The 26,200-nt window shown below is 38.9% G+C and overlaps 2 protein-coding genes across 3 annotated transcripts in view; one reads left to right on the top strand and one right to left on the bottom strand.

The window, feature by feature from the left end:
• Positions 1–17,921, top strand: part of MED12L (mediator complex subunit 12L) — a 102,551-nt gene extending 84,630 nt beyond the window's left edge. For both annotated transcript variants that reach the window (XM_040636671.1, XM_040636672.1), the window contains 4 exons: positions 7,005–7,136; positions 10,228–10,354; positions 12,488–12,702; positions 14,960–17,921. In XM_040636671.1, coding sequence (XP_040492605.1) covers positions 7,005–7,136; positions 10,228–10,354; positions 12,488–12,702; positions 14,960–15,169 — 684 coding nt within the window. In that variant the 3' untranslated portion in view covers positions 15,170–17,921. The remainder of the gene's footprint in view (positions 1–7,004; positions 7,137–10,227; positions 10,355–12,487; positions 12,703–14,959) is intronic.
• Positions 17,922–18,348: 427 nt separating this feature from the next.
• Positions 18,349–24,090, bottom strand: GPR171 (G protein-coupled receptor 171). The gene is made up of 2 exons (XM_040636676.1): positions 23,949–24,090; positions 18,349–19,983 (listed from the first exon to the last, which is right to left on the bottom strand). The coding sequence occupies exon 2, from the start codon at positions 19,933–19,935 to the stop codon at positions 18,976–18,978; it is 960 nt and encodes a 319-aa protein (XP_040492610.1). The 5' UTR covers positions 19,936–19,983; positions 23,949–24,090; the 3' UTR covers positions 18,349–18,975.
• Between the last annotated feature and the right edge of the window lie 2,110 nt (positions 24,091–26,200).

Genomic DNA, 26,200 nt, shown 5'->3' with positions numbered 1-26,200 from the left:
AAACACCCAGTGCCTGCTCGACAAATATTTTTAACTATTACTTCTGCTACTACCTGTGGTTGGAAATTTACAAGTGTTAATATTATTATTGCCATGATTACATGTTTTAATTTATGCCGTGGCTAGAATTCAGATTCTTGACCCCCTGGTTTGGTGCTTTTTCTCTGGCCATGGCTCAATATCTCTGTTTCTGTCTGTCTCTTTCGTTTTTCTGTATCCTAGTTGCCTCTATGTGATTGCAGACTTGGGCTGCATGCCGTGGACTATTAAAGTCTGGCTTTCTGTGATGAGGGACCAATGTGAAAAGCCGCCTGTTACTGCTCCTGAAGGCTCCAGCTCTCCATTACAGTGTTTGAGATGATAAAGGGCTTTCCTTTCCTAGTTCTCAGAGTCGCGCCTCCACTTCTTAACGGATTATTTGAAACCACTAGCTGGAGATCGAGTAACCAGGAAGCCATGTTGTGAAAGATGCATATTACATGGAAGTAATATTCTGCACAAGAGAGCAGAATACTCCAATGTTGTAAGCATTAGGAGTGGAGGCAGAAGAGCCCAGGGAGGCTTGGAGCTCACACAAAGGCCATGGTATACTCAAGGAGGAGGGTCAAGATTACCTCCCCGGGTTCTTTTGAACACATAGTGTTGTTGTACTTAGTTTGTTTCCCAAGATTTATGTTGTGGCAAGAGTTTTATTAATTAGCTGAGTGATCTTGGACAAGCCATTTAACATCTCTATGCCTTGGGTTCCTTAATTGTAAAATGGCAATGATAACTCGCTCATAGGTAGTAAAGACTAAAATAATTCCTGAAACACATTTATTGCAATGTCGGACTGTAAATTGAGTAAGCACTCAATAAATGTTAATTATCCTTATTACCACCTGCAAATTTGCCATCATATCTTTATTAGTGATTTTGAGGGTGATTATAAGTCCATACTAAGTTATTTTATGTTTTAAATTTTCATTAAAAACGACTGGAAAGAGGGGCACCTGGGTGGCTCAGTCAGTTAAACATCTGACTCTTGATTTTGGCTCACATCATCATCTCAGGGTTGTGAGATCAAGCCCCATGCGGGGCTCTTCAGTCAGCACAGAGTCTGCTTGGGATTCTGTCCCTCTCCCTCTGCCCCCCCCCCCCCCCCCCGACTTACATACGCACATGCTCACTCACTTGTGCTCTCAAATAAATCTTAAAAAAAAATGACTGAAAAGATTTACATTTAAGGTCAAGAACTTTGAGCTTCTAATTTTTGTTGTGTCTGCATTTGTGAGTTAATAAATGCTACGATTTTATTAATGACTAGAATAAGCAATACCTATTGCAGAAAACCTATTCTGAAAAATATTTTTGGTCAGATAGAAACAGTTTCATCTGGTCAGGCCTAGTCTCTTAGTATCCTAAATGTTTTACAAGATTGAGCATGGAGCAGCATACCTGAGGAGTACCTGATAGAGTGATTTTTTTTTTTTCTTGTGACCAAAGAATTGCCTCAAGTCTTCATTGCCTATCGAAGACCCCAATCCAGAGTGTAGCACTAAAGCTGAGAGGATGGGGTTCCCCTCCGTGAGTCCCCTGGAGCAGGAGGAAGAGCATTATCCCTAGAAGAAGTAGGGGTGCAGCTTCTGGAAGAAGGGAGGAGTGGTGGGCTGGCAGGGAGCTGACCTTGTCTGAGAGGGGAGAATGCTGTCGGAGGGGATTTGAGCCTTACTGGTAATCACGCGTCTTTGACTTCCCTTTTCCTTTGTTCAGTGGCAGGCCTCTCCAGTCTGCCTTCCTTATTTATACATCTTTAATTAGATACTGAAATATCACCATTTGTCTGCAGAAAAATAGAAATAAAAGTAAAACACCACAAAAATGCCTATAGTTCATTGCTGCAGGCAAATGCTCCTGCCTGTGAACTGTCCATAAGGACCTTTCTCTTCCTGTGAGTTCACCCTGTTTTCTCTGATTTGGTCCGTTATGAACCTCCTTCACATTTCAGAGGGAATCTGTCAGCTTCTCCGGCTAGAAAGGGGAGAGTGTTTTAGTATCATGCTTCACTGATGACTTGAACACTCCTGTCTTCTTACTTTCAGATAATTTCCTTAGTTTATGTTTTCAGAGATTGAATTATTGGAACAAATGATATGAAAATACACATATATATAGGTTTTATTTTTTAGCATGAATAAGAAGAAGGAGACAGAGGGAGAGGGGAAAAGTAGACTCTCCACTGAACAGGGAGCCTGACATGGGGCTCTATCCCAGGACCCCGGGATCATGACCTGAACTGAAGGCAGACACCCAACCAACTGAGCCACCCAGGTGCCCTAATATGAATATTTTTAAGACTCTTGTTAGGGATGCCTGGGTGGCTAAGTTGGTAGCGTCTGCCTTCGGCTCAGGTCCTGATCCCAGGGTCCTGGGATCAAGCCCTGCAATCGGGCTCCTTGCTCACCGGGGAGCCTGCTTCTCCCTCTGCCTGCTGCTCCCCCTGCCTGTGTGCTCTCTCCGACAAATAAATAAATAAGTCTTTAAAAAAAAAAAAAAAAAGACTCTTGTTAGATAGTAGGAATTACATCCTGAAGAGAATTACCAATTTTTATTCCTACAAAATAGTATGTGAGACTCTCTATCTAGTGCCTAAAAGAGGGCCTGGCAAAGTAGGTATTCAAGATATACTTACTGATTACTAAGTAAATGAATTAATGAGGCTTCTGTCTACTTCATGGTATTCTTTTTCAGTGTGGTATCATTAAGCCTTTTCCCCAGATTTTTAACTGTATGTAGCCTTCCCGTATTTGCCACCTGACCAGTAGTCCTCTGCTCTTCTAATTCCTTGAACCACACCCATGTTTGCCACTTTTTTTTTTTTTTAAAAGAGTTTACTTATTTGACAGAGTGAGAGAGCATAAGCAAGGGGAGTAGCAGGGAGAGGGAGAAACAGGTTTCCCACTGAAAGCCCCATGCGGGCCTTGATCCCAGGACTCCAGGATCATGACCTGAGCCAAAGGGAGACTGAGCCACCCAGGCACTCCTGTGTACCACTTTATGTGCTGGTTTAAAACTACTTTGAAGTAATTTCCTATTGCTGCCATAGCAAGTTACCAGAAATTTAATGGCTTAAAAACAACACAGATTTATTCTCTTTGCAGTTTTGGAGGTTATGATCTTACTGGGCTCTAATCAAGGTATCATTTCGGGCTGCATTCTTAGGGGGGTTCTAGGGGAGAATCCGTTTCATCATGTTTCCCAGCTTCTGGAAGGCGCCTGCATTCCTTAGCTTGTGTCCCCTTGCTCCATCTCCAAAGTCAGCACAGCATCTTCCAGTCTCTCCCTGACCCTGGCTCCTGCTTCTCCTCTCATATCTCTTTGACTCTCAGCCACCCCTGTGATTGCATTGGTTCCACCTACTAATCTGGGATAATTCCCCCCTGTCCACATCCTGAATTTAATCACAGCCACAAAGTCCCTTTTGTCATTTAAGGTAATGTATTCCCATGTCCTGGCTTTAGCATGTGGACATTTTTAGGGGTGGGGACGTTATTCTATTTCCTACGTATTCGTCTCTCCTCTTGTTCATCTCTCTCTTGAAATTTAACTCACTCTTCAAGATTTTTCCCAAAAGCCACTTTCTAAAAGGAAGCATCTGGTAGTTTCCTTCAGGCTTCTCTCTCGGCTCCTGTTAAATGTTGACTTTCTGAGATAATTTCATTTCCCTTTTTCCTTTCCATTTCATTTCCTTCATTTCCTTTTCTTTCCATTTCCAGATTATTTGTATACATGTATGTCTGTCCCACTTAATTACCATCTTGTTGAAGACAAGGACTATAGTTTATATCTTGAACTCCTAAATTTCCTGAAATTTTTGCTTTGAAGTTATTATGTGTTAAAATCATATTTACTAAATTTCACTTAACAAGTAATTATTGTTTTAAAGAAATGGAGCTTAATATTCTTAGAAATTTGTTTATAGGGTGAGAATGCATTTCAATTTACATATTTGAAATTATGATGTCGTGTTGACAGTTATTTGAATTAATTTGTAAGATAGCATCTGGTAGGCAAATGGGAACTATCCTCTAACTTTACAAGCATTGATTGATGCAGAGTAGTGGGGGAGGGGTGCAGGGATCTGTATGTGGGGGAGTGGGAGCCATGGGTGTCTGTTCGTATGCACGTTGATCATGTCTAATTGGATATGCCCTGGAACTGGTACTTAGAGTGAAAAAAGCGGGATATCCTCGTGTTTGATAGTGGAAGCTAGAAGAGGCTTTTTGGTAAAAATGGCTTAAGATGTGAATCAAAACTTTGTAGTAACTAGTAGGGGTTGCAGGGGGAGTTCTCGTTGAACAATCATCTTGAAAAATATGCTGAAATTATAAAATTATAACTAAAAAATAATTTTTCAGTAATAAAGAACTGATGAAGTATATTATGACCCAAATTTATAAATATGTAATTATTCATATTGCAGGGATAGTTTGCTTTCAAGTTGGTATCATGTGACCTGATTTTCCAATATGATTTCCTGAGAAGTTAGTAATAAAAAATCTTTTGTAATATCTTACTGTTTCTTTTAAAATAGAGCAGAACTTATCTATTCCTGCATCCCCAGCACTCCAATAGCCTAAGGAAGGACTGGCATTATTTGACAGTCCATCTGATATTCCAAAAGGAGTGGACTTTGCACTGTTTGAATCTGGCCAGTATTGGAAAATATTTGTTGGTTGAAAATAGATTATGGGCATATAATTTCAATTATATGCCCATACAAGAAAATTGCTGTAATAAAATTTTATATTTTAATAAAAATTTAATCTTTCAGCGTTTTCCTTGGATTTTCTTAATACACTTATTTCCTAATAATTGCAAATTGAGAGCACAGCTATAGCAGGCAGACTGCAGGCCCTCCTGTCTTCAGGTTAAAATCTCAGACGTCTGTAAGCTGGGACTGATGGACGCTCATTGCCTATGAGATATGCAAGGTGCAGATAGCCAGACTTAATTATTTCCTCCTCCATATTGTCAAAACGTCTTGTAGCTTTTTTTTTTTTAACGTTTATTTTGTTTGTTTATTTTCTTTATTTATTTAAGTACTCTCTACGCCCAACATGGGGCTTGAACTTATGACCCCAGGATCAAGAGTCTTCTCCAACTGAGCCAGCCAGGCACCCCACATCTTGTGGCTTTATGATTAGCTGTCTTTTCTGCTTTTCTTTCTTGAAGGTGAACTTTCAGAGAACAGGGGCCAGGTCTTTTAAATTTTTGTTTCCTCAGTGCCTAGCAGGGGTACTTAATAAGTGGTTTTGGAAGTGAATTGACTCCTTCCTGGGGCTTATTTTCTAGCACATGACTTCAAACCAGTAGTCCTGTCTGGATGTGTTAAAAAGAACTGTTTTCCCTTATATGTGCTATTCTGTGTGCATCTTTAGGTCAAGAAGAGCCTATTAAGTTGAGTGAGTCAGTTATTTATTCCTTTGTAGGCTGTTTTCATCTTATTTTAATGATGCAGAAGAAAATCCAAAAAACTTCGTAAATGTGGATATGATGCACATTACTGACTACATTAATTTATTAAAAACTAATGGTAGTATTTTTAGGGTAACTCCTTTTGTTCTCTATCATCTAAGTCGAAGCATGTGGTACTTCACTGAATTGACTTCTGTATTTTTACTTTTCTCTGGATTAGATTGAATCCAGGCAAACATTCCTTCTAGTCTGCTTTCTTTTTTAAATGTTATGTTCGATCTTTATATATTTTAATTGAGTTATTTCTCTTAATTTAAATTAAGAGACCAAAAGCTTTTGACATCTGCCCTAGATAACATTTCTTTGTTTGAGTCAATATGTGTTTAAACAAATTGAGGGCAGGATGACTAAGAATCTTGGAACAAACTGATTTTCATGATCTAAATTGTTTGCTACTATCTACAAGCTGATTAGGGATTCTTATCCAGGGATTCTTGGATGTCTTCCCAGAGTCCATGTACTTTCTGAGAAGTTGTGCTAGATTTATGTGTGTATATCTGCATATTTTTCCTGGGAGTGTGTTTACAGTTACTATAATCTTCATTGAGCTTATGGATTCTAAAAAGTTAAGGACTCCTCACATAAATGCCAATACTGTGATTATCCAGTTCTGGCTTAGTGTTTATACAACTGGACAAATATTAAAAGCTAGCAATTGATGTTACATTGGTTGGCTTGGATCCTCTAAAGGAAAAGGTGAGGTTACATAAAAGGATGATTCCTCTTATGTCCTAACTCCTACCTGTCCCTAATTCATGTCACTGGGTTCCTGTGACCGTTCTTTGACCCCTCTGATCCTCAGCCTGTGGTGCCCATTTCTAGGCCATGGCAACCACAGTGCATAGTTCCGGTGACAGTGCTGAGCCCTGCATAGACCCAGGATATACTGTGCTCTGCTAACTGTGTCTGCTTTTAACTTTTGTTTCTTTCTGATGCTTGGTTGTCATTTTTCATGTTTGTTGTTTGTAATGCAGTGAGTCTTTGGTCGGCATTGCGGCCTCCCCTCCAGGTCGTGTTGGAGTGGGTGACCTGATGACCTGGCATGTTAGGATTAGGTAGTAAGTGAGGCTCTGAGAGGGAGGGGGTCAACAGTGGAGTGAGTGCTTGGGGTTGGTAATAGCTCTTCCGGATATTCAGTGGTCAGTTTCCTCTTCTCTTGTGGCTTTTGGTGTTGAATTCTGGAGGGTCAGTGGGGCTGGGTGATGATTCTGTGTCAATGAAGGCATATGCAAGGAGACTCTAATTCCCTTGAAATTGTCACAGATTGAGCTGTTCTAGGAAGTGATTTGCTTCCTTGTCATTAAAATGTTGCTCTTCATACTTAAATTAGGAAGGATTTGGTAGCGTTTTCTAAAATGACTATAATAAAACGTAAGAAAGCTTAACTAAAGAAAGCTTTAAAAGCACTTAAAGTTCCATTGTTTGTTTCCTGTCATTGGGTGAATGCCTCACTTGACATGGCTGGTCCCCCTTTCTCTTGACTGTAGGTCGCCCCCAATGACGAAGCCGTGGTGACACTGCTGTGTGAGTGGGCAGTGAGCTGCAAACGGTCGGGCAAGCACAGGGCCATGGCTGTGGCAAAGCTCCTGGAGAAGAGGCAGGCGGAAATCGAGGCAGAGGTAGGATCAGTTTTCTTTCTGCTATTGGAACGCCATCATTTAAAAATAACTGTTTTGGAGAGGATTCTTTTTTTTTACTTGTTAACGCTATTTTTTTTTTTTTTTCCTCCAAGGGAAAAAGGGAGCATGTACAAATTCACATAAGGGCTACATACAGGATCTGTCTCAGTTGATGAAGCCAATAATTTATATTCTGGACTAATTTAAAATTGTATCTTTTAAAATAAAACTTTAACGGCGGATTATTTATTTATTTTATTTTAATTTTATTTTAAAAGAAATATTTTATTTATTTACTTGACAGCACAAGCAGCAGGGAACAGCAGGTAAAGGGGGAAGCAGGCTCCCCGGTGAGCAAGGAGCCCTATGCGGTACTCGATTCCAGGACCCTGGGGTCATGACCTGAGTCAGAGGCAGACGCTTAACTGACTGAGCCACCCAGGCGCCCCTAACATCTGATTTAGAACAAAGACTTCTCCCTATATGAGGTTGAGACAGGCATGCACATATATATGTTTTGTATTATGTACCTTTATGTATGTATGTATATATATATATATACACACACACACACACACACACACACACGGAAATGTATATAATATACACCAACTTTTTGAATTTTAAAGCTACAGAATACTTTAGTGGATCTGGAAATATTTTCTTGAGGCAGTTCTGATTTTGAGATCACAGATTCCAATTTGTATTAGTTTTGAGATTGTATTCTGGCCCCAGAGAGAGCATTTAAAGCTTCAGAAATGGATTTTAAAGGAAAGAAAAACAAAGCTAACTTGATTAACGTGAACATTTGTTGAAGGGAAGATTTTTAAGCTAGCCCCCTTATCTGCCGGTAAGATCCGGAGGGCTGGCCAGGAGGAAGGCTGTGTGTGATGTGAGTGGCCCGCCCTCTCACCCTCAGCCAGACCGCGCAGGGCCCCCTCCCCTCTGCTCCCTCGCTCATCTGCCACTTGCTCCTCACAGCAGCCACAGCAGTCTTTTCAAACTGGAAGCAGATCATGTTGTCCCCTTACTCAGACTCCTGATGGCTCTTTGCTGTGTCCCCAGAGTCTCTGTATGGCCTCCCTGGCCTGCCTTTCCCTCCTTGTCTCAGTATTTGTCCCCTGGGTCACAGCCGCAGCCGCCGTGGCCCTCCTGTGCCTCTAGCACACCAAACCAACTTCTGCCTTGGGACCTTGGGCTTGCTGTTCCTTCTGGCTGGCACAGTGCTCCCCAGTCTTCACACGACCAGTTCCTTTCTGCCATTCCCAGTTTAGGAAGCGTGGCTTTCTAGCATTCCTAGCTCAACGTGTGTCACCTCCTCGGGAAGGTGCTCCATCACCCACCCTGCAGGCTCTTCCTTACAGCAGTCTGTTTTACTGTCCTCATTGGCTTCTTACTTAATGCCTGCCTACTGCCCTCTAGAACGTAAGCTTGACAGTGGGGACCTTGCCCACCCTGTTCAATGTTGTGTCTTTGGCACCAGAATAGTGTTCAGTTCATAGTTGATGCTCAGAAAATGTTGTATGAGTGGATGAGAACTTAGCTGTTCTCTTACCGATAATACTCTTTCCCGTCAAGCTCTTAAAAAATGAAATAAGAAGAATACATCCATAGACATCTCTCTCCTCCCGTTGGGAAAGTAGTATTCACCAAATAAAAAGGGTCACATTGTTCCAGTTGGGGCATGAAGATACTGGGTTAAGTAAGGTGTGAAACACAAGACCCATTTTGCAATGTGCAGATTAGGAAAGGTGTTTCATTGCTTTTTTCCCCTATGAATAGATAGACTATTTTGTGAATTGCCGTGGTTAGACTTTCGTAACTGAAGTTGAATTTCTCAAATTTAGTTGCGCTTTCTGGGTTGTTGTGTCTCATGAGCATCCCTTCTTCCAGTGTGTTCTAGAAACACACAGTCACTTTCAGAAGAGGCTTACACAGCTGACTTTGTAATTTTAATAGGTGCAAATGTATCCACTTCTAAAAAATATATTCTCTCAGAGGTGGTTAAGATAATTGATTGCTATCGAATGTCACCATTTTCAAAATTTGACCTTTGTAAAGAGAGGATGGATTAGGGAGGTAGTATCTTAATGTAATAATGAATATATTACTATGAAAGAAAAGATGTTGAAAAATGGGAAGGTCAAAGGGATATGAAAAAGAATAGAAAACAGGGTTCCGATTGCTTTTGAACTATATCTTTTCTGGTCTTCTAGTAAGTTCTGTCTTAAATGCAGAAGGTAAGCAGCTTCTCTAGATCTATGTTTCATCAACTGTGCAGATGCCACAGGTTCTAAGAGATCTTAACTGGTGAAATGTGATGAGTGAAAGAATCTTATCAGAGGAATTATGTTCGCTTTCTCATTTGACAGCACACTTCCCAACACTCCCTGCTCACACTTGTAAATACACTAACCTAGCAAGAACAAACACAGAAAAATCAAACTCAATAATAATATGTCCGGGGGCGCCTGGGTGGCTCAGTCGTTAAGTGTCTGCCTTTGGCTCAGGTCATGATCCCAGCGTTCTGGACCCGAGCGCCGCATCGGGCTCCCTGCTCAGCTGGAAGCCTGCTTCTCCCTCTCGCACTCCCCCTGCTTGTGTTCCCTCTCTCGCTGCCTCTCTCTCTCTGTCAAATAAATAAATAAATAAAATCTTAAAAAAAAAAAATGCCAGAAAGCTTCTCAGGGGAAGTATATATAGTTAAGCATGAGCTATTTAAAAATGAAGACAACTTGAAATTATTTTTTAGCAATTTTTGCATAGGGATAATGAGTAGTTTATTGTACTATGCGGTATATTCAGTGGATAGTTATACCATGTGGTACAGAGTTTATAATTCACTTGAATAATGTTTTTCATGGGTGTCCTTTGAAATCATTTGAATTGTTCTGGGGTAGTTAACATTCAGAACAGTCAGAAATTATATTTACCTATGATGCATAGCCCTCAAATAAGTACAGAAATCTCAATTAATTTTGCATGTTTTTTTCTGAGAATTTAAATGTTAATAAAAAACTACCAAATTCATGACCCATTGTGGCTACATTGCCCTCTGTAATTAACTGTGCTTGTTTATTTTTAATCTTAGAGATGTGGTGAATCAGAGGTGTTAGATGAGAAGGAGTCCATTTCTTCAGCCTCTCTTGCTGGATCTAGTTTGCCTGTTTTCCAGAATGTTCTACTAAGGTTTTTAGATACACAGGCCCCCTCATTATGTAAGTAAAGTTCTTTCCTTCTAGATCTTAAATAAGAGATTGGAGCTAATTCTTCTTCTTTTTCTTTCTTACTTGCATCTTAATCAAGAGTTCTTGGTGTTGAATATAATGTGTATTTTACTGAACAAAGTTTTGTTGCATGTTTTTAATGGAGATTTCTATGCAATTTTAAAATTAGGTGAGCTGCAGAGACTGTTTTTACCAAAACAGAGGAGCCAAGGTCCTCTGATGTTTCACTGTCTAATCACTATTGTGATTAGGAACTTTCTCTTTTTGCACTGTTTTCAAAATTTCTCATTTTCTAACTCCTGATAAGAAACGGGGGAAAAGTCAGATAAAAGTCAGATAAAAGTACTTTATAACCAGGTCCTTGATGTAAGGAGATAATTTGTGCAGATAGCTAGCTGCTTGCCTACACTCTGAGATGTTCTGTCATCTCCCATTTTGTCGTCTTTTATTCTGTTGTTTGTGGGGAGGATTTGGGGATTATAAGCACAGTGGATTTATACCGTAAATGGACACTTCATTTGTGTGTGCTCAGTGGTCTTGAGGCTTTATTCTGAGGCTTTCATGTGACAAAGTACAGCAGGGTGAGTCTTCAGGTAGATAGTGCTGAAACAACAGAAAAATGGCATAAAGTGAAAAGTGATAGAAAGGGGGAGAAAATGCATGGAGGGGGCAGGAGGGACAGGTTTGTTGTGAAGAAGGAGGCAAAGCAGCAGGAAATAGTACTGCTTCTGATTCCTCTGAGAAGACCCTTGTTTTGGGTTGAATGATGCTTGTGGGTGAGGTTCTTTAAGTTACTTGGTGGCTGTTCTGGGCTCGGGAGAGAGCAAGAGCCGGAGCCACACCGGTGGTTGCAAGGTAGGCAGCTATAGCGAAACATGGAGGAGGAAGCAGAAAAATGCAGGACAGACGAGATCCTAGAGAGTCCAAAGTAGATGATCAGGAGTGGACGTTAGCTGCCCTCACTTCTCTCGTATTTCTGGGGGAGATGGCTACGCAGTAGCCCTTTGTTTCCCTCCCCGCGTCCCCACTCCTGTTTGTTCTTCCTCCTCCATGCCCCTGCTTGTTCTGGCTGCCACTCCCTGCTGCCAGAGAGAGCTGTGCTGGGCCGCTGTGCAGATGCTGTGGGCCCCTGACTCCGGTGGGGGACGATGCAGACGCTCAGGCTTACCTGTTAAGGAACGCACTTGCCGTTCCCTGGATCCATCTGTGTGCCTCCGTGGCCGTTGGTGAGCGTGATGGAGCAGGGCCCCAGCTTTGAAGGGTTGCTCTTTTTTAACCTCTTTCAAGGGTACAAAGTTTCAGAGTGCAGCTGCAGTGTTAAAAATTGTAACGTGAGTTAAATAGACTGGCCATGAACTGAGAGAGACTGGAGAGCTCCATCTTTGTGCCTTTTTGAATTACAGCTTCCCTCTTTTTAGTGGATCCCATATACTTGTCTTTTCAAGTACTTCTGGAATTATTTTATTGTGACGTGTCCCTTGAAAGGTACACACACATATGTCACAAATACACAGATACTCTCAAGCTATGAAAACAGTCACGAGCTGTTTTAATAGTAAAACCAGAGGAGAGCAGTTTGGCTCTTTTTTCTTCCCCCCCTTACCTGAAATTTTGTGTGTTTCTGTTATTACTTAAGGGGTTACTCATTTGCCGGGGACTGCTATCTTTAAACTTGAAATTGTGCTTAGCATACTGGATACTATTTTTCAAGTACAGAGGGGCAGTCAAAACCTCTGTGCCTGCTCTGCACAAAATGCTTGGCATCTCATAGTACATTTTCCAATAACAAATATTGTGTAAAAAAAATATATGAAAATGTTCTTAAGCCTTCCTCTTTTTTTTTCCTTAAGATTTGCTTTTAAAAAAAATTTATTCGAGAGAGAAAGAGAGAGAGAGTGGGGAGGTGGGGGGGGGAGGGCAGGGAAGAAGCAGACCCTCCCTGCTTCCCCCGCTGAGCAGGGAGCCCAATGTGGGCTCGATCCCAGGATGCTGAGAGCATGACCTGGGCTGAAGGTGGACACTTAACCCACTGAGCCACCCAGGCACCCCTTGTTAAACCTTTCTATTTGGTGTTTTTTTCCTACCATGTTAAGGGGACTGAATTGTTGATTTGTTTCTCCACAGCGGATCCAAATAGTGAATGTGAGAAGGTGGAATTTGTGAATCTGGTGCTGCTTTTCTGTGAGTTCATCCGACATGATGTCTTCTCTCATGATGCATACATGTGCACCCTCATATCTCGAGGAGACTTATCCGTCACCGCCTCAACCCGACCGCGGTCGCCGGCTGGAGAAAATGTGGATGAACACTACCCAAAGGACCATGACATGAAAATGGAGGTATGGCCCTGGGAGTGGTTCCCCAGCCCTGAAACAACACTCAGCTGGGAAACCACTTGGAGCAGATTATTTGGTGGTGGAAGGGTGATCACATTTTAATTGTATTCTCCTGTTATAGAACTCATTTATCTCTACTCCTCACTTATGAAAAATATATGGAATATATACATTCCAGAATTTTCTTTTGGACACTCTAAAATTAATGAAAAGATTTGATAGCCCATAACATTTTTTACTCTATAGGAATTATATGCTTCCAATTTTATGTATTTCTAATTTCCAGTTTTTCTTTAATGCTGTGCCTTAAAATCAGACTGATTTTGGCCTAAAATCTTGTTCTAAGGAACATCTTTCCCCCAATTCATCCATTGCTTCTGTCGTTCCTACGAAGTGAGAAATCCTGTTTTGATCATAACACATAATATTTTCATTTCAATTAATTAAAAACGGTCAAATGTTGTGGAATTGTTTTCAACAAATTATTTTATACTGTGAGTATGACTTTATAATTTTCTGCCAATTTCTGGTGTTTTGGACATTGTTCCAGATACTTAAAGAAGTTTTCAAGGCAGAAAGCATGGAGGTGGTAGAGGGAAAGAGTGGAAAATGGTGAGAGATTGTGGCAGTTCCTTAAAATCAAGCCTACTGATGGTTCTGTGAGAGCTTAAGCATACACTGTGATAATATTTTTAAAACACTGGTTATCCTTGTAATTAAAAGACCTGGCATTAGAATTACATGTGTGGGTTCATAGTTTCTATTCTTAAGATTTGGCAATCAAATGGTACAGGAATTTTAAAAATTATTTCCTTAATGTAAATACTGTTGTTTCCAAATTTGCCCACAGTAGAAGTTATAAAAGTCTAAAAACTAAAGTTACTTTACCTGTTTATGCTTCTTTTATGTTTCTGTTTCTTCCTTTCTGTTCTTGGATATCGAGGTATCTTAAATCTTGGGTATAGTTTCAGATTTTTCTACGAAAATTTGGTGAGCAAGTGTCTGGGAATAGCCTGCAGGAGGGACATTATGGCCAGTTTGTTTTTAATGTTTTAAGTTTGTGGGCTCTTTCCTTTAAGTATCATGAAAGTTAAATCTCATGAAGATAAAGAATGTGATTTTGCAAAGCAAGTTCATGTCTTAAAACTTCCTTCTCTTTTTTTGGGAAAAATTGATACTAGGGAGAGAAAAGACCTGGGGTGGTTAAAAACATCACTGTCATATTTTAGCTTCAGTTTTTTAATGAACTATACAATTTACAGTGTCACTTTCTTTCTCTGGCAATTATCAGGAACAGACTATAATGGCACATATGGGCATTGACTCAGGAACTAATATTTTTGATGAAGTAGACAAGAATGACTTTAAAACTGACTTTGGTTCGGAATTTCCAGTAGGTTCAACCTTCAAATTCTTATTGCCTATTAACCCCTCTTCCCCACCCCTATCCCAGCTTGTCTCCGTCCTTCTGTTCCTTGCCCTGTATACTGGAATGACTTGTGTACCTGTGATGTAAATGTGATCCTACCATATTTCTTTCTAGGGTACAGTCACTCATCTTGTGCAATTGTCTCATTTCATTTCATCCTTAGTTTTGGTTGCATTGCCTCCTTTGTTGATTAGGACACTCCTGTCCTCCTAGTTAACTGTGACTCTTTTGTTCATTTTGAGACCCTCATCTCAGGAATACGTGTATAGTTTCATCATGACAGTCCATGTTGATTTGCTATGTATGTGTTCAGTTTGTAAATTATAGCCTGCCTCTGGACTTGTTATACTACTTCTACTTTATCTTCATGTCATTATAGTATTTTCTTCCTTATGGATCTCAGTGAGGTGCTTTATAAAAAACATACTGTTTGGGGTACTAAAACTTTTCTGTTACTCATTAGTTTTATTAATTATTTCTGTGTGTATGTTTTAGTGGGAAATGTAGCCCTATGAGGAAACACTTAACTTATGAGTCTGATGTTGTCTCTGGTCCTCTGGGAAGTGTAGCTTTGTACAGTTCTTACATGTGTGGTTGTCATTTTCTCCTCTTCAAAATGGGAGATAATGTTGGTAGTTTCCTACTAATCTGAATATGACTTTTGTGGAAATTAACACAATTTCTTTATTTTCTTTATATATTTTCTCAGTGTTTAAAGAAGGAAGAGAGAGTGTAGGAGTGTCTTGTGTGTTTGGAGTTCTGGTATGTCACGGTGTTTTGGTGTTGTTCTCTCTCATTTACAATCTCCAACATTTGTTTTACATGACTTAGATTTTTTCTCCCATGCCTGGAGAGTCCTGTGAGAATGCCAACCCTTCCTTGGGCAGAAGAATGTCTGTTAATGGTGAGAAGTTGCTTAAGAGAGAAAAACCCAGGGAGCTAATTTTTCCATCTAATTATGACCTCCTGCGACATCTGCAGTATGCAACACATTTTCCCATACCTCTGGTAAGTCACGGCTTCAATCAGTTGAGAACCTGATTGTTTCATTATAGAATCATTAACTGTCGACTGTTCTACTTGCCTGAGTAATAAATACGGAAACAGGTGAGTTTTTCCATTTACTGCTTCTTTTATGATACTTAGGATCGCATATGTACAGTTGTAGTTCAAATTTGTGATGTGATACTACTGGCTAACTAGAATTAGTGGAATTTTCTAGATTAGTATCCGTTTATCAAGAGCATTTGCATGACTGCAAATGACGTCTAAATGTGCTTTCCCACTTCATTTGAAGCTCATTTACTGAGTAGCTTTTATGTCCCCTGTACTGTGGTAGGTGCTTGGTATTACACAGATGAATGAGAATTTCGGGACACAGGAAAGGTGAATAAGATAGGAGAGTGACAAATGTGAAATGATACGCAATAAATACATGCAGTAATTGAGTAAAAACCCAAGTGTCCACTGGAAGGTGAACCGTTTGACATTCCTGGGTCTCTTCCACTCTCAAAGAATAAATATTGGAGGGGAGAGAGAGATCTGATTGAGAAGTTGGTTAACGCTTCATAGAGGAAGTTGTATATGACATGGACTTGGATTAGTCTGATGAATTTAAGAGTTGAACAGCATATGAGAAATACTTACCAGGAAATTTAGTGTTTAACTCATAGCAAGTGACGTGCTTTTTAACTAAAGGGAAACAAGATTGGTTTTTTGATATTAACGAAAATTGGGCCAAAATCTGTAAATGTGTTTATATTTTTAGGTTTACTTTTTTTCCAGGAATTTTAAGAGAAATTTTAATGAGCTTTTTTTTTTTTTTTTTTTTTTTTTTTTGCACACTATTATTACTATTTAAACAGTGTAATTGTGAGGTGTACATATAGTGTTATCTCCTGGATATCTTGAGTTTTGCTCTGCAAACTAAATATTTTCTTAATTTTTAAAATTTTTTTGTTGTTTTGGAACTTTCAAAATCACTACAGCCATGTACTTTTTATTACAATTAAGAATCTTCTTTTTGGTGTCAGTTTTTCTGTGTCCAGAGCTATGTCAAAAGTTGCGACAGTTCTTTCTTGCTCATCACTGGCTAAATACATTTTTATTTTTTATTTTTTGCTGTACCCGTACACATCACTGATTTCCAACATAACGGAACAATCTCACTGTGCATTTAGAGCAAGAGAAAGGGTAGCCTGATATTTTAGAGATGTGTTCTGAAGAATTTATGGATGAACTATTATAATGTCTGGGATTGGTCTTAAAATAGTTGGTGTCAAAAGTGGGGGGAGGCAGGATATTGAAGTCTGGAGTTTAGTTAACTGTTAATGCACCAGTGTTAATTTCCTACTTTTGGCCAATGTATCATGGTGATGTAAGACATTAACATTAGGGCAGACTGGATGAAAGGTATATGGGAACTTGCTGTACTATCTGTGTACCTTTTCTGTAAATCTTAAAGTATTCCAAAATGAAAAGTTAATTTAAATAAAAAGGAGAGGGGTAATAAAGCAAATACAGCAAAATGTTGGATATGGTCGAAATTGGTTGAGGATTCTGTTTCTCTCTTGGGTAGGTAGAGCTTTGCTGGTCTCCCTCTTCCATGTGTCTTGGTGTGCAGGGCACTACCCAAGCATAGACATCTTTATTCTGTTGTTCATGTAATCCTTGGCTTCACAGTCATTCACAGCATGTAACATTCTAAAGACTGTCCACCACCTTAGAGGAAGGAGTGTGAATGATTTCTACTGTTTAAGTCTCTCATGATGGATTCTGACATAACTGTAATACAATCATAAAACAACTGCTAGAAAATTAATGTTGTAGGATACAAGTTTTTAATAGTCTTCTATCACCAGTTGCCTTAGGCCTCCCTTTACTGTGAGTGTCATTTAGAATAAAACATCAGTAAGGGGAAACGAACGGATATACTAATGTAACATTGACATTGGGAATGCTGTAGAGAGTCTGGTTCTCTTTCTTAATAAAGAGGGAAAAATTGACTAACCTATCATGCATGAATGTGAGAAACATATAAGACTATGATTTAAAAAAAAAAAAAATTGTCCCCCCCCACCGCCCCATCTTGAAGATGTAGCCCTAGTGAGTGAAGACCAAGGAGAGAAGACTAATGGGGACTTGACCAAAAGACTCAGGAAAAGAAACTAGTGGTTTCATGTATGCTCATATGAATCCTGTCTTGATCTGTCGGCCAGTAAAAACACGTTAGACCGTCAGCAAGCACGGGTTCTAGTGGGCTGCCCTTCCAGCAGCCTGTAGCCTAGCTGTGCCCTTTACATCCTGGGGCAGATACGGGAAGCTGAGGGGGGCTCCTGTCATGACCACTAGCTAGCTAGAATTTGTCCAGGACTCACTGTGGTGCAAGTGTGATAGGTACTTTTTGGGGTGCATTTTTCTCATCTGTTATTCTCTTCAAGCTCAGGGGATACTGAAATTGTACACCATAGTTGTCTTGGGTTCAAGCTTCAGAAAATAATTATTTTCAATACAGAACTGAAAATGACTCTGGAATCAAACTTGTTTTGTTAGTTTCCAGGAACACCTCTTCCTTTCTTTTCTTTTCTTTTCTTTCTTTCTTTCTTTCTTTCTTTCTTTCTTTCTTTCTTTCTTTCTTTCTAACACGGGAAAGTTTATTAAAGTGAAAAGTGCACTCTTGAGATGTGAGAGTGGGCGAGCTCGTGCTCGAAAGAGCTGCCAGGAACACCATTTCTTAATCACTGCCCCTAATGCAAATGTATTACCAATCGTTGTAATATAGGCTTTTGCTATTGAAATGAAAAAAAAAAAAAAAACCCACAAAGCCTCAGGTATGGTTATCTAAACGTTTGAATCTTCTTTTTCCTAAATAAGTCTTTTATTTTATACCATCTATTGAGTCCTTTCTGCATTACTGGCAGTAGAGAGAATTTGATCGAAAGGTTGTGATCCTGAGAGCTGCGGGCCCCCTGTGGGGTCAGACTCAGACGTGGCGCCAACCAGCCCAGCATGTGCTGTGTTCCCTACAAGGTCTTGCTATGTGTGTTTCTGGCATGTCTATTTTAAGGCCATTTGACGAGTCCTGTTTTTCCATACCTTTGATGTGAGTTTCTAGTTCCAAAACAGTAGTTTCAGCAGTCAGTATAGTTTAACAACTTGCTTGAAAATGTTGTAGGGTCTATTTCATGTTACTACAAAAAAAGACATCACTGGATTTGTCATTAGAGTAGAAAGTCTTTATTTATAACCTACTGATAGAAGTGTATAAAGGACATTAAAAACTACCCATGTATTTCCAAGCCTTTTTAGAAGTAAACAGTCTTAGTTCCTGTGTTACAAACCAATTAGATATTAAAAATCGGAGTGGTGAGCTAAAAGGTTACCATCTTTGAAATGATAGATTAAAAATAAACCAGGCACAGGTGGTTTCACCTAAAAATCAGCTGGACTTTTTTTGGTACGATCTAAATGGTTTTATTTAAATTGTGTTGCTTAAGGGCTTTCTGGCACCTTACATGGAGATTATTTTGCATATTTCTATCAAGAAGTCAGTTCCTGGTATTTAAATGAATACTTCATGAATGCCTCTGAGTCTGTCATAAAACTCCTTTAGATTTCAAGGATAATGCAAGGTTTTACGTTGGTCCAACAGCATCTTTTAGTTTTTTTGTACAAATATTTGGATAAAGGATCATTAACAACCACAAGAGTACTTATAGTATTTTGAAACAGTTTCTCAGTAAACCAGGCCACATATGCTAGCTGTCTTTTACTTAGTCTCTTTTCTCTTTTTCCCAGTGCTTATTGTCCATTGAGGGAGGAAGTGATAGCATGAAAAATCCCATATTTTATGCACTGTTTTCACCATTTGATTTTTCTTTTGGAGCCTTGGTCTCCTTCTGTGAAGCAAAAGTCATGTTGACTTTTAAGCGGAATGCTTTTGAGAGATGATAGTACAAGATAGGATCAAAACACAGGTTCGACACAGCAAGGAGCAGTGTAGCCTCTTTGGCTTTGAAGAGTGAAATCCTGGTCGGGCAATCAGATATTACCTCTGTCTGGCTCAGGGTGTATGGGATTCGGACAATGTGATACGGAACAAAACATATGATGTAGCCTGTAGTCACTAAAAGTATGTTGATGAGGGCTTTTTTCACATATGGATAATTTTCATTATCTTTGTTTCTGTAGAGTTGTCGAATTACAAGGCAGTTAGATATTAAAATGATGGCTGAGAAATTTAAAAATATTGCTACACATATGAAATTTGTCAGCAAATGCCAATTTCTGCCAAACTCCCTTTTGAATTCCATGCATCCCACATTTGGCTTCTCCTCGATGTCTTTGATGGGAATTATCATGTTGGGCACCGTTATAAGAAGGACCATTAGCCACACCACGGTCGATATCATTTTGGCAAATCCAGGTTCTTGTATCCGATAAATCTTGGAGCTGTATGTCAACTGAAGACAGCGATCAATGCTGACAAATGCTAAGAAGATAATTGATAAGTACATATTGATGTAGATGAGGCAGGCTGTCACTTGGCAGTGGAATATCTTCAGCTTCCAGGGTGCCACGCCCAAGTCCACAACGATTTTCACTGGTAATGCTAGAGTCAGCAGGAAATCAGCCGTAAGCAAATTAATTAAATATATGCTTACGCACCTGCGATTTGTGTTGCTCTGTATGAAAGCCCAGGTTGCAAAACCACTTCCAATAATTCCAACAAGGAAAACTAAATAAAAAAAATATGTGAATGGCTCCAGATCTGTGTAAACTGGGCAGAAGATTGAACTGTTTGTCATCTTGAGGGAAAGTAAGGATGACTCTGTCCAAAAAAAACTCCAAAGAATCTGTTTAAAAAAAGGGGGTGGGGGAGGGAGGTTAGTAATTAAAATTAAAAATGATTTTCTTCAAAAACATCTGTACTCACAATGCCTGGGTCACATTTTTCTAATTCTTAGAATTTTATTGGTGAACAGATGGTGGGAACTGATGGGAACATCATAGATTGTGAGGAGGCCTGGGTTTTCCATGGTCTGATTTCACGATTTTGGGAAATCCCATACAGGTTTGCTTCTAGAATGGATATTTTCGACATCACACTTTAGCATTCTGATAGCTTTTTCGTTACCACTTGGGTTGGAAGTTAGTTTGCAGAGGATAAGTGAACTGAAATTCTGAGAAACAGACAGAGAGGAAATGAGGGTAAAATGGTTTGGTTGTGGCCGAGCGTGAAGAGGTTTCAGTGAGGCTTCCTGGCTTGCTGTTTTCATAGATTGACAACAGCTCCTCATTCTGGAGGAACCTAGGCTGAGAGGGGAGGTAACGGGTGACAGGAAGTTGTCCTGAAATTTAGAGGGAGTTATTTTAAAAGTAGGCCCTTCATTTTGTCATCTACCAGAACGTGTTCACAATCCACACTGCATTTCATTTTTTTGTTTAGCAGGAAGAGTTGAAGGGTTAGAATCTGGCTTGAATTGGTGCTTATTCCTTCTTTTCCCTCACTCCCATTCCCCAGTACCTAGGCCTGTGATGTCCAGTATGTGGCCACATGTGACTACTGAGCGCTTGAAATGTGGCCAGCCCAAACTGACATAGGCTGTAAATGCAAAATACGCACCAGTTTTTAAAGATCTTCTCAGAAATATTATAAAAAATAATACAAGTAGTAAAAGTACACTATTTTGTACAAATAGTACAATTAGTAAAATGTCTCCATATTTTTTATATTCAGCATATGTTGAAGTGATATTTCTGATATTAGGTTAAATATATGATTAAAATTAATTTCTCCTGTTTCTGCTTTTTCAAATCCAGCTACTGGATAATTTTAAAGTACCTCTGTGGTTTGTTTTCTATTTCTGGTAAACAGTGCTTGTATAGATGTTTCTGTGTCAGTGTTTTTGAGAAATTTGACCACAAATGTATTTTAAAGGCTTCTAGAACAAGAATATATGATCATTGGTTAAAAAATTCTCAGAGAGAAGCTCAGGTATGTTAGTATGAAAACATCTAACTCTACTACTTGTTTCCTTTCACTGTAGGTTTTGAGGCAGCTAAGCCCAAAAGTATAAGACATATCCATAGAACCATTGTTATTGACACTGATAATGACAAAATCTTGTCATGTTCCCTCCAAATCTGGAACGTAAGTGTAAGTTCAACCAGTTAGGCTTCATTTACTCTCTTTGACCTGGTCCAAACTTTGCACTTAGGGCCACAGATATATCTTCCTGGTGCTGCTTCTTGGTGTGCACCCTCCTCGCGCATCTTAAACACCTTCCTTTTGTATTAAAGACCAGAAGATTTTGTGTTTTAGTAGGAAAAAACCTGATACACAACTTCTTAAAAACAGTGAATCTGGGTGACTGGGTGGCTCAGTCGGTTGAGCTTTTGGCTCAGGTCATGATCTTAGGGTCTCTGCCCCTCTCCCCACCTGTGTTCCCCCGTCTCTATCTCTCCAAAATAAATAAATCTTAAAAAAAAAAAAAGAAAAAGCAAATCTTAATTATAGTGACTAAGAAGGCCGAATAAGCCCATTTTCTGAAACCTCCCTTTAAAAGTAAAACAACAACAGGGGGAAAAAAAAACCTTTTGAAGCCTTTCTGATCCTTAATTCTCCTGGTTATTTAGTATATACACCTTGGGATGAAACAATATAAGCAGATTGATAAGGCAGATCTACATAAAACTTTATAAAGTGTCATTTAAAAGGGTACATATCCTTTCTCTTTCCTGATTTGAGGTTGGGACTTTAGGGTTTATGCGTAATTCATTCTGCAGTAAACTCAATGAAAATAATTGAGTACTTACTTTGTGTCTGGCACTGTGCTAAGTACTTTACATGTACTTATTTAACCTTTCATCATTCCTATCCCATAGGTGTTATTATCCCTACTTTACAAATGAGAAAACTGTGGCACAATGAGATTCAGTAACACCCAAGGTTATATAGTTGTAAATTATAGAGCCAAGATTCCAACTCAGACAGTCTGATCTCAGAAGCTATGTTCAAAACCACTCTAGAACTCTGTCTCAGTAATAGTAATAATCATGGTGATGGCGATGATAATAACTATTATTATAACAGCCAGCCTTACTAAGTGCTTACTATGTGGCAGGAACTATATTCTCGGCAATTTTCATGTGAAAGAGCAGAAAGAAAATATTAGTTCTTAACTTTTCCCCTAAATACTAATGAGAGAAGTTCAGATTTCAAGTATTTTGGTGTTTCCTTTTATCATATATATATTTTTAAAACCAGACCTAGGTTCTGTCTTTTAAATCTGAATCTCCCTTACTTTCAAAGTTCCCATGACCTAGTTGCTGCAAACTGTCCGTACTCTCTTTATCCCAGTTCCCTAGATTGGTTGTATCTATACTCTGCTGTGAACTGCTCCTTCCTGCCTTTGTATTCTTGGTGGTGATAAAATTTGGGGAATCATAGGACTTTAAGGATGGATGGAGGTAGCCTTTACTGATAGCATCTAGTCCAAGTCTCAGATCAGTTGAGGAGACTGAGGTCTGGCACTTGGATGTTGCTCAAGGTTTTCCAGCTTGTAAGAGCAGGCAAGAATTGGACCCTGTTGATCGTTTTCTAGACTTTCTGCCCTTATCCTTCCTACATCCAAATCCTTCCTATCTTAAAATGCCTAGAATAAGCTCTTCGTGTCTGAAGTCTGCTCTAGGCTTCACTGACTTCTTAGGACTCTGTTTTTTGGATAGTAACCGTTTATTTGAACCTTGGCGTTCTGACCACCCTTTTCTTCTCTAGGTCAAAAACTAGTGTTGGTATAAATTGATCCTCATCTCCATCTCCCACCTTAGTGCATTGTTTCTTTACCAGGTGCTAGGATTTTAGGTTATGCTTTTGTATTTCAAACGCTATATGATAATTGTTAACATAGTACTAAGTTTTTTAAAGTGATCCTATTGCTCATACAATCATACAGTAAAGTCTCATTGTATAGAGGGATATGTGGTAAAGAGGGTTAGAAAATTGTTTTGATCAATTAATAATTAATATTCTCTAACTAGAACTGGCCATACATACCACTTATGGGTAATTTATTTAAAAATAATTATAGCATAACTATCTGATGCTCGAGATTCCTGTAGTGCCTTGCCCTGGCTTTTCATGAACCTTAGTCTAGATTGCAGTGAAAAACAAATCTCTTCATTTAAAATTTTTGGTATGTTGATTAGAGGTTAAATTATACTCTAATAGCATTTTGTGTTCTCTGTCACAAATTTGAAAACCAAGTGCTTGATAGATGTTTTGTCAACCAATTATGTAGCCTGTGGAAATTTGAGGTGCTACGGCAGAAATCAAGACGAGATTTCAAGTGTCTCCTTTGTTTGGGGTAGAGTGCCCATTGCTTAGAAAATAAATACACTTATTAGATTTTTTTTAAAAATGAAAGTCACAATAGAATGTTCTTGAAATTACCTATCATAGTTTTTGTGGAGGAAGACATTTCAAGATCTGTTGTGCCCTGTTGTAAAGACCTACAACATGGCGTTTATCCATGTTATAAAATTGAGTTTACTGAATAGTTACGCTCACCTGTAAGTAAGTATTCAGTCTTGTATAAATTAAAAATTTTTTTTTGAGAGGAATGCTTGGGGTCATCAGAAGAAAATTATAGTGCAGTTCATAGCGAGAATCTGTTTAGAGTTTAGTAATGTTGCCCTCACACACAGCAGCCTTATTACACTTGGCATTTCCAACTTAACATGTTTTAAACATTGAACATCCTAGCTTCCCCTTAGATGGAAAGATATTTGAGTATATCAAGTATTTAAAAAGGCCTACCTGGGGGTATATTCTCCGAGCCGCCGCGGGCTCGCTGCAGGTCCTCAGAGAAGCTTGAGCTGGCCGTCTGGCCTCAGCAGGAGCACGAGCAGCTCCATCGCACGAAGGTTGGCTGTACTAAAAATTTCCTTTCCTTTTCGTGTGGTTTTAAAGTGTTGCATATTGACGTAGATGAAACTGTGGTTTGTAAATAGTTTAACTGTCTGAAAGTCTCCCCGAGAGGTTCAGTTTGGTGTGTGCTTTCTTTTGTGTGTTTCTGTATTCTTTTAGAGGAAAGATTTTTATTGTCCGTTGTAGTGCCTAGCATTTTTTTTTAAAGCATCCAAGATATGTTTTCCATCATAATGATTTTAGAGAACATCACTTTTTATGCCTTGAAAGGGGTTATGAGTTAAATATATTAGGTTTTTAAGCAAAATTTCTTTAGTATACATCCAAAATGCTATTAGAGTATAATTTAACCTCATCAGCCTTTTGAAGTTATAACTAAAACAGTTGTTGCAGTTTGGGTTTTGTTGAGACCTCTATTAATAAAAAAAGATGTTATTTAACATAGTCTGGTAAAGTTCATGTTTTATTTATCTTTATTCTTTTTTGTTCATTGTGGAAAAATCTGGAAGTAGAAGAGGAAAATTATATGCACAGAGATAAATTATTGTTAATGGTTTTGGTACATAAATTGGCACAAATTTCAGCACAGATTTTAAAATTTTTCAATGTATATGCACACCCACTTAAAATGTTATATTGTACTTACTGTTATATAGTTGTAATTTTTTCTTTCAAGGATATATCAGATCTCTTTCTCTTAACAAGAATAGACCTGCCATGAGCATTTGTCAGTTTGGCCCAAATAGCTTAATGAACTGAGCCTGGTATTTAGTAATAAATAGATTGTATGTAAAGGGACCCTCCTGTGTATTTAAATTGTTGGGATAAATGATCATTCTGCCTGTGGTGAGCACATGTTTACTGAGCGTCTAAATGGAGCTCAGCATGGTGAGGGACCTAATAAAAAGTCACTGTATCTCATCCACGTGGTCGATTGGCCTTGTTAGGTTATCTTTCTTGAATAAGTGTAGCTTTTATAAAAGAGGATATGAACTCATGTCTCAACCATATTTTCTGGAGTCCTAAGTCTGCTGGTCCAAGATTGATTTGTTAAGTGCAAAACCATTTCTTGGTCAGTTAGGGTCTGATTTCTAGTGTTGCTTCATTGGTTTGGTAGGTGCTTTGGTTTTGTGTCCCTTTCTCTTAGTAATTCTTAGTCAATCTTCCCGATGAAAATAACAACAATAACAATAACAACAACAAAAAACTTCTCGAGAATCCAAAATGAATCCTTTTGGTATTCGCTTTTAAAAAGAAAAATCTCTCAAAAGACTAAATGAGATGTCAAGCTAAAGGGAATTTAGGGAGAGTTTAAGGGAACTTTAGGGAAAAAAAACCCCCAAAACAATGCAAGGATGCTTATGATGATAGTGGCCATTTGTTTCGCGTATTCTGGTGTTCTCCCAAATTCATGTAGTAATAGTACCAATAGTGAATATGAATAGTAATTATTAATGCTATTATTATCACCATGCTGCAGAAGACGACTTTTTACATATATTCACTTACAAATTAGATGAAAAACCCAAATCTTAAACTTTGTATTTGGTTTTTGGTTAAGAACCAATGTCAACTCTCATCGTAACAGTGCTAGGAAAGAATTTGTGTGCGTTGTTGGAAATAGGACTCAATGAAAAATACACTTCAGAAAAGACATGCTTGCAGCTTGTCAAGTAAGTGAGCAGTGATGCTCGGGGTTTATATGCAGTGGGGGACAGAGAGGCTGGGATGCAGAGGATTTGGTGAGACAGAGCTGGCTGTCGGTGGAGTGGTGAGTGGTTCTAACGTGGTATGCAGGAAAACTGGAACGAAAGATTTTGGGTAGTAAAGTTTCTTTTTTCTTTTTTTAGGTAGGCATATCTATATGTTTACTTCCCTGTTCACTTTGGTGGGGTTATACCCAGACAGAATTAAGAAGTATATTCAACTGTTCTTAAAAGTCTGTAGCCACAGTTTTTTTGTCTGGATTGCCAGATAGAAAAGAGCTGAAGGACCCTAGTTCTCAGTTTTCCATTTCCTTTTTGGAATGGTGAGAAACCCATCTTTTAATAGTGAAACTAAACCATGTTCTTCCTTATGAGAATGACCTTGAGGCAATCTGATACTCTGTGGAAGTTTATTCAGGTGGAAATATGCTTTTT

This window comes from Ursus maritimus, unplaced genomic scaffold (genome assembly GCF_017311325.1).
Source record: "Ursus maritimus isolate PB19 unplaced genomic scaffold, ASM1731132v1 scaffold_20, whole genome shotgun sequence".
NCBI lineage: Eukaryota > Metazoa > Chordata > Mammalia > Carnivora > Ursidae > Ursus > Ursus maritimus.
This window is presented reverse-complemented; position numbering and strand designations above follow the sequence as displayed.